At 47.3% G+C, this 8,017-nt stretch overlaps 1 protein-coding gene across 1 annotated transcript; it reads right to left on the bottom strand.

Moving 5' to 3' along the window:
• Window positions 1–4,063: 4,063 nt before the first annotated feature.
• Window positions 4,064–7,297, bottom strand: LOC123447507 (protein FAR1-RELATED SEQUENCE 9-like). The gene is made up of 2 exons (XM_045124118.1): window positions 7,024–7,297; window positions 4,064–6,588 (listed from the first exon to the last, which is right to left on the bottom strand). Exons 1-2 carry the CDS (start codon window positions 7,054–7,056, stop codon window positions 4,444–4,446), a joined length of 2,178 nt encoding a protein of 725 aa, XP_044980053.1. The 5' UTR covers window positions 7,057–7,297; the 3' UTR covers window positions 4,064–4,443.
• Window positions 7,298–8,017: the final 720 nt, after the last annotated feature.

The following is an 8,017-nucleotide window of genomic DNA, read 5'->3' as shown; positions in this document are numbered from 1 at the left end:
GCAAGCCTCGCGCCCCCGGAAGGCCGTCGCGCCGAAGCCGAAGAAGGTGCTGACGCCCGAACAACGGACAAAGGAGTCGGTCAAGAGGAAGGACCGGAGGCACGCGGCGGACGTGAGGGATGAAGCCATCGCGGCGGCCGCCGCGCATCAGGTCACCAACGTCCGCGTCGCGGCAACAATGAGGGAGGCTCTCTGCATGCTGGGGTCAAACCCTAGCCAACACGGCCTCGTCAACGCCGCCGTGGCCGCCGCGGTCAGCACCGGCTCATCCGCCTTCCCTCAGACAGTGCTGCCCGACTCTCCCGGCGCGTCGGCTTGCAACCCGGTGCCCGGCTTCCACGTCTACCCGCAGGCCTCCCGCCTATCGGGGGAGTGCTCGCCCGAGGTGAGCGTGGTCGCGCCTTCCATGCCCACGCCCGCGACCATCGACCTCAACGCCACACCGGTGGCCGCTGGCTCGTCAACCAAGTCGAGCCTTTGTTTGAGGACGAGCTCGCCAACCAAGCCGACAGGACGAAGCCGAAGCGCAAGATCAAGCGGACCAAGGCATACCCGGCGGCCCAAGCTTCTTTGCGAGTGTTGGAGAGACATTGGGCAAGACCCCAAGACGGGCGCCAAAAAAAAGCATTCAACCTTTTGGATTTGTGTTCACCGTGAGTTCCATGAACGCAAGAAGTTTCCGTCGTACCGAATAGTAAGCGCGCGCGGGTGGGTGTCCATTTCGAAGCGTTGGAGGGTGATCCAACAAGAGTGCAACAAGTTTTGTGCCACTCTTGAGAGCGTCAAGGCCCGTCCCGTGAGCATCATCGGCGTGCAAGACATGGTATGCTAGCAAGCCGCCCTCTTTTTGTGTCATCAAGTTTATGCTTGTGGGTGTTCCTTTGCATATCATTTTGCCAATATGCTTGCATGAAATACATTTGTAGGCATTTCAAGCTTTGGAGGCATTCAAGGTCCAACACAATGGCAAGTGCTTCAACCTCTCCCATTGCTTTAGGGTGATCAAAGATGAGGAGAAGTTCAAGGCGCAATATGCCGCCCTCAAGTCGCGTGGTGGGAAGCAAGTCGTGGAGGAGGTTGGGGACGGCGATAAGGCTCGGTCGCGGGGGAAGACCAACTCCAAGGAGGACAAGAGGGATGCGGCACCGATCGCCTTGATCGCAATCGTGGAGGGCATGATCACCAAGAAGGACTCAAGGGAGGAGAAGCGCCGACAAGAAAGAGAAGAGCAAATGAACGCCTTCTAGGAGATCCAAAGGAGGAGGCTTGACATGGAGGTGGAGAAACAAGTACGGATGCTTCAGATGGAGGCAGAGAAGCAAGCCAAGATGCTAGAGATCAAGGCCGCCAACGCCAAGACCAAGGTCAAAGAAGTGGCTCTCGCGAGCATGATGACCGGAGTGGAGATCATGAAGGTGGATCGCAACACCGTGTCGCCAAGGAAGAGGTCGTGGTTTAAGAAGATGCAGGCCGACATGCTCAAGTTCGACGAGGAGTGATCTATGGCGGCGAGCGCCATCTTTTTTGGATGTCGGCACGTGTGCTGGCAGGACCACGGGGGTCGCGATGGCTGATGGGGAACGTCGCATGGGAAACAAAAAATTTCCTACGCGCACGAAGACCTATCATGGTGATGTCCATCTACGAGAGGGGATGTGTGATCTACGTACCCTTGTAGACCGTACAACAGAAGCGTTAGTGAACGCGGTTGATGTAGTGGAACGTCCTCACGTCCCTCGATCCGCCCCGCGAACCGTCCCGCTATCAGTCCCGCGATCTAGTGCCGAACGGACGGCACCTCCGCGTTCAGCACACGTACAGCTCGACGATGATCTCGGCCTTCTTGATCCAGCAAGAGAGACGGAGAGGTAGAAGAGTTCTCCGGCAGCGTGACGGCGCTCCGGAGGTTGGTGATGATCTTGTCTCAGCAGGGCTCCGCCCGAGCTCCGCAGAAACGCGATCTAGAGGTAAAACCGTGGAGATATGTGGTCGGGCTGCCGTGGCAAAAGTTGTCTCAAATCAGCCCTAATACCTTAGTATATATAGGAGGGAGGGGGAGGGAAGAGGCAGCCTCAAACCCTCAAGGTTTGGCTGAAATTGGAGGTGGAGGAGTCCTACTCCAATCCTACCTGGAGTAGGATTCCACCTTCCCACTTAGAAACTCTTTCCACCTTGTGTTTTTTCCTTCTCAAACCTTATGGGCCTTAGTGGGAACTTATTCCAGCCCACTAGGGGCTGGTTTATCTCTTCCCATAGCCCATGAGACCCCTTGGGGCGTGACACCCCTTCCGATGGTCCCCGGCACCCCTCCCGGCACTCCCGGTACACTATCGATGAGCCCGAAACTTTTCCGGTGACCAAAACAGGACTTCCTATATATCAATCTTTACCTCCGGACCATTCCGGAGCTTCTCGTGACGTTCTGGATCTCATCCGGGACTCCGAACAACATTCGGTAACCAACCATATAACTCAAATACACATAAAACAACGTCGAAACTTAAGTGTGCAGACCCTGCGGGTTCGAGAACTATGTAGACATGACCCGAGTGACTCCTCGGTCAATATCCAATAGCGGGACCTGGATGCCCATATTGGATCCTACATATTCTACGAAGATCTTATCGTTTGAACCTCAGTGCCAAGGATTCATATAATCCCGTATGTCATTCCCTTTGTCCTTCGGTATGTTACTTGCCCGAGATTCGATCGTCAGTATCCGCATACCTATTTCAATCTCGTTTACCGGCAAGTCTCTTTACTCGTTCCGTAATACAAGACCCCGCAACTTACACTAAGTCACATTGCTTGCAAGGCTTGTGTGTGATGTTGTATTACCGAGTGGGCCCCGAGATACCTCTCCGTCATACGGAGTGACAAATCCCAGTATTGATCCATACTAACTCAACGAGCACCTTCGGAGATACCTGTAGAGCATCTTTATAGTCACCCAGTTACGTTGCGACGTTTGATACACACAAAGTATTCCTCCGGTGTTAGTGAGTTATATGATCTCATGGTCATAGGAACAAATACTTGACACGCTGAAAACAGTAGCAATAAAATGACACGATCAACATGTACGTCTATTAGTTTGGGTCTAGTCCATCACATGATTCTCCTAATGATGTGATCTCGTTATCAAGTGACAACACTTGCCTATGGTCAGGAAACCTTGACCATCTTTGATCAACGAGCTAGTCAACTAGAGGCTTACTAGGGACAGTGTTTTTGTCTATGTATCCACACATGCACTGTGTTTCCAATCAATACAATTATAGCATGGATAATAAACGATTATCATGAACAAAGAAATATAATAATAACTAATTATTATTGTCTCTAGGGCATATTTCCAATAATGGCGTGATCGAACTCAAGTCCCACCCTTTTTGTGTGTTGGCATGTGTGTCGGCCGGCTGACGAGTGCGCCAGCATGAACTGTGGTGTTATTTTTTTGAAGCCGGCATTGTATGCCGGCGCTGGCATAAGACATGGCCGCTGGCATGATGGGCCGCGGACCTTTTTTTAGATGTTGATTGCGGACATGAAATGGATCGACGTGTTGGGCGCACTGCCGACCGAAATCTAAAACAGGGCGGACGCCGGACGGGCGGCCGACCCAAACGGACAAAAAGCGGACAAATTCGCCGTCCGTTTGGGTCGACCCGTTGGAGTTGCTCTCAAAGATAGTTGAGTAAAATACAAGCTAAATGAAAATAATATGCAGATCATCAAATTACAAAGAAGAAACAAGGGACAAATGTACAGTGTGTGTGGCCACAGGCAGCAACATACCTGCTTTTTCAAAAGAGTAGAACATAGCTCCGGAGAGCAAGGCATGTGGTTCCATTCAAAGGTTTCACTATCAAAGACTTCTGGAACCACAGCTTTGCACTGTAATTCAAATAGATAGCAGATCATCAAAATAAGATCCATGGAGGAAAAACAGCACTGTAGTCCCGATTTTATAGCATAGTTAATACAGTAGATGTTTAATTGTTTTGCAAAGTAGAAGTATCCGCCATGTTGACACCGTGCCATTCTCAGAAGGTGAAGCATATCACGTGAAACCGCAGGTAAAGATAGACTCGTGCCAGCAAATCCTGGACAGAACACGGATAGACTCATGCCAGCATAATCCTGGACAGAAAACGGATAGACTCATGCCAGCATAATCCTGGACAGAAAACGGATACGACATACTACAACCTGTCTCCTGAAACCTAACTATTCTAAGTACTTCATCAACATGAGTCTCAATGACAACGATTTAACTGACTCTCCTAACTAAGATTCATCCTGGATGCTGACGTCCATCAACAGTTGACAATAGCCTCTCGTATATTCACATGATGGCAACCGCACCGGAGGCGCCAGTGCTCAGCAGCTACTGCTGCCAAAGCGACTGTTCTCGGAGACTGTGTACACAAAAGGTACGGTCTAACTGTCATCAGTTTCAGGTGTTTCTTCTGTCGCCTTTCCAATTTTTCCCTCAATCGCGTCTAGTTCCAGACTGAATTTATCGCATTTCGAGCCATCACCACATATTTCTTTGCCAATGTCAGTTACTTTACTCAGTAACATTGCATATCTCATGGTATTTTCTGATTCGTCCATGCCACGGCTGCCCAAGCATTTTTCCTTGTACTGTTTCATCTGCTCCTCTTTAAATTTGGCAGTCCACCTGGGCACTATGTATTGCCCTGGTATTTCATTGACCCCAAACTGAGTGAAAAGTCTGAACATGTGGCAGCACGGTATACCATCCCTAGTGAACTTTGCGCACTCGCATTTGATTGCATTGGTGCCAGGTTCGACTAACAGTTCGAAGGAATTCCTGTCAAACTCTGGGTTCTCGTAGTTGGACACCTTTTGCAGTCTGAACACTGTCTCCGGCTGTATCTCATCCACGTTGAATGCTGTAGAATGGAGTAGCTCCCTCTGCACTTTTAGAAATATCTGCCTTGTGTAAATGTGTGCTGCATGCTTTTCAATAGGCTGCATTGAGAAACATGAAGGTTCAGTTCTTGATTGCAACCTATCTTCATCATCTATTCTTATTATCCTCTCTTGCATGTCTTCATATCTTTCAAGGAACTTCTCTATTCTGTCCTTAGGAAGCACATAGTCTTTGAATAATAAGTTTGCCCCCTCACAACATCCAGTCGTTTCCGCAAATGGATAGAAATCTTCTCTGAAATAAACAGGCACCCACTCTCTCCTTGTTTCCCACAAGAGTTGTAGGTACTCATTTCCACTTGCACTGTATCTCTCAATCAGCGTAGCCCATCCTTCCTCAAATTCTTTTTCTGTCAGAGAGTTGTTAACTAGGGCATCCAACTCTGAATTTATGTTACCTCTTGCCATTATGAAGCCTCCAAGCTTTTCCCGTGCTTTCCTCATTACGTGGAACTTACAAAACCTGTGCTTTACTTGTGGCATGACCTCCGAAATTGCTTTTTTTATAGCTTCATCCTGATCTGTTACGATTGCTCTTGGCATTTCCCCTCCCATTACATGCAAGAATGTTTGGAACATCCATTTGAAGGTTTCAGCTTTCTTATCTTGTAGCAAGGCGCATCCAAATACGAGAGTTCTTCCGTGCCCATTCATTCCAGTAATAGAAGTGAAAGGCATATTGTGCTTATTTGTGCTATAGGTAGTATCAAATGATAAGACATCTCCGAAGATCTCATAATCTATCCTTGACCTCGCATCAGTCCAGAAAAGACTCCTAACTACGCTATCTTCGTCTATTTGAGTGGTGAAGGAAACAAATGGGTTTTGCAGCTCCAATTCCTTCAAATGATTCACTGTTGTTTCTACGTCTGAGTTTGGTTTTTCCTGTTGTTCTGCACACTGTGAGGTATTGGCATCTTTTGTCTTGAACGGTAGGTTCCCCAAAATGCCTCTCATTCTCTTGAAAATCTTCATGGCTTTCTTGGGATGTATACTACTTTGTTGCAGAGCTCTTAAAAACGACCTTTCTTCGGCTGACATGTGTTTGCAGCTAAGGAAGAATCTTGTGAGCGACGGGCTTGGACATAACGGATGGTTGTGTTCACTCCGAACTGTTGTGTACTCCCATTGCCCCTTAACGGGCTTCACAACCACCCTTGCCTCACACTGTGCCTTGTTTACAGAATATACTTCCCTCTTCCTCTTCAGGTCCTGAGATGGGGCCAATTTGCGGCTCCTGTTGCATTCTATGTGAAACTTCTTTCTCATAAAATTCGGTCCCCTGATTGCCACAAAACCAGTCAGGAGAGCATGTGCACTGTAGTACCGGTTGGCATCTTCAAGGGTTGGGAATCTCATTCCAACTTCTGGTGGTCTTGGATTAACCAACTCCTCAAAACCAGGATAGAAGTACTTTCCCGGTTCTTTATCTGTCTCATTTTCTGAGCTGCCATCTGAATCACTTGCACTGCCTGTGTCATTAATTGGCATTTCATTGACTCCCAGAATATATAACTGGTTCTGCTCTTCAGCAAGCTGTGGCGAAAAGTCTGCTGAGTTTTCATGCATCTCCAATTCATCTGACAGTACTCCTGCACTCCAGTCCGCAGCAATTACTGATTGTTCCTGAATGCAAACAACAAAAAATCTTAGATAACATATTCAGATTTTTCGACCGATCTTCCCCATCCAATCAGCCCCAAGATACGTTTCATTTTGGAGTCCAGTTTTTTCTTCTTCTTTGGTTTCTCCAATCGTCAGGTTGAGACCCAATGTCTACACTACAGTCACTATGTGTTTGCGATTTTTTTTTCCTGACTAGTTCAATTATATGACCCTTTCTGTCACGGTGTCACTAGAACCTATAGCAATTTCACAAAGTTCGTTTCCACTTCAACTCTATCACAAGAAGGAAAAAAATTGAGATGCATCTATCAGCAACCTAAATTGTGTTGAATTTGTTGGAAGAACAGAGCCCTGATGGGAGAACTGACAAACAGAACAATCAGCACATGGTCGGTCCTTTTCCTGACATGCATAGGAAGAATTTCATGTGTATACCTGATCAGCGGGAATTATTGCATATCCATCCATCGTGCGTATCTGCCGCCCGCCCGTGCTGTGGTTGGGGAGGAGAGGACGAGGGGGGGTCAAGATCCAAACTGAGATGGCAGAGGATGGGAGAGGAGTTCGGATCTGCGTTGTATGCGGCGGCTGCTAGGGGAAGGGAGGGCTAGATTGGACGCGGCGAGAGGGAAGGCGGTGAGATGGCTGCTGCTGCCGCCGCCCGCCGTTGAGGAGGATGGCAGGCGTTGCGGCCGGCGAGCGGAGCTCTGTGTCTGTTTCCCCTTTATTTTTTTTATTTTTTTTATGAGTGGACGCTGTGTTTGTTCTGTGAAGGGCTCTGCTGCAGCGGTATTGGCTAGGGCCTAGTAGCATTGGCCCATGGGCGAATGCCTAGTTGATTCGGCCATAGTTGCTTAAAAGCCCGCTATGCCGCGGAATAGTTGAGCAAGCCCTAATCCATTCTCCTATAACAAATAAATAAGAGTTTTTCAAGCAAAAAACAAATGAAAAAGAAAGAAGTACAGCTAAAAAAAAGTCATTTTTCACCCTGAAATGTGCCTCGATGAAAACAAGGGAAACCCCTTGAAATCATCCGGCGGATTCTGATCGAAGTATCGACTACCTCCTTGGAATGACACGTGTTATTCATACATCTCAAACATATATCTACTGCCTCCTTGAAATCATGCACTATTCGTCATCTTTGATGAGGAATAGTTATTTCTCACTTCCTCTTGCCATTAATGCATCGTATTTTTACGTTCTGTAATTTTTTTTCTTACTTCATACCTAAAAGTGGGACGTAAGAAAATATTAAGTTGTTGTAAAAAATATTTTATGCTTTATAAAGTAACAAGTGTAAAACCATAGTGTAAAATATACATAAATTGTAGATTTTATGGTCTTATGACCTATATATTTATTTTCTTATGCCAAATTCTACGTAGTTAATCAATATACATGTAACTATTTGTATACAAAATGAAAT

This window comes from Hordeum vulgare, chromosome 1H (assembly GCF_904849725.1).
Source record: "Hordeum vulgare subsp. vulgare chromosome 1H, MorexV3_pseudomolecules_assembly, whole genome shotgun sequence".
In the NCBI taxonomy this organism is placed as follows: domain Eukaryota; kingdom Viridiplantae; phylum Streptophyta; class Magnoliopsida; order Poales; family Poaceae; genus Hordeum; species Hordeum vulgare.
The sequence above is the reverse complement of the archived record's forward strand: the minus strand, read 5'-3'. Positions and strand labels throughout refer to the sequence as shown.

Bases quoted from the DNA above. Each gene is read 5' to 3' on its own strand.
- LOC123447507 (XM_045124118.1), bottom strand. From the start codon at position 7,056: ATGGATGGATATGCAATAATTCCCGCTGATCAG. The intron at 6,589-7,023 runs GTATACACATGA...GTTTGCATTCAG, and splicing joins CAATAATTCCCGCTGATCAG to GAACAATCAGTAATTGCTGC.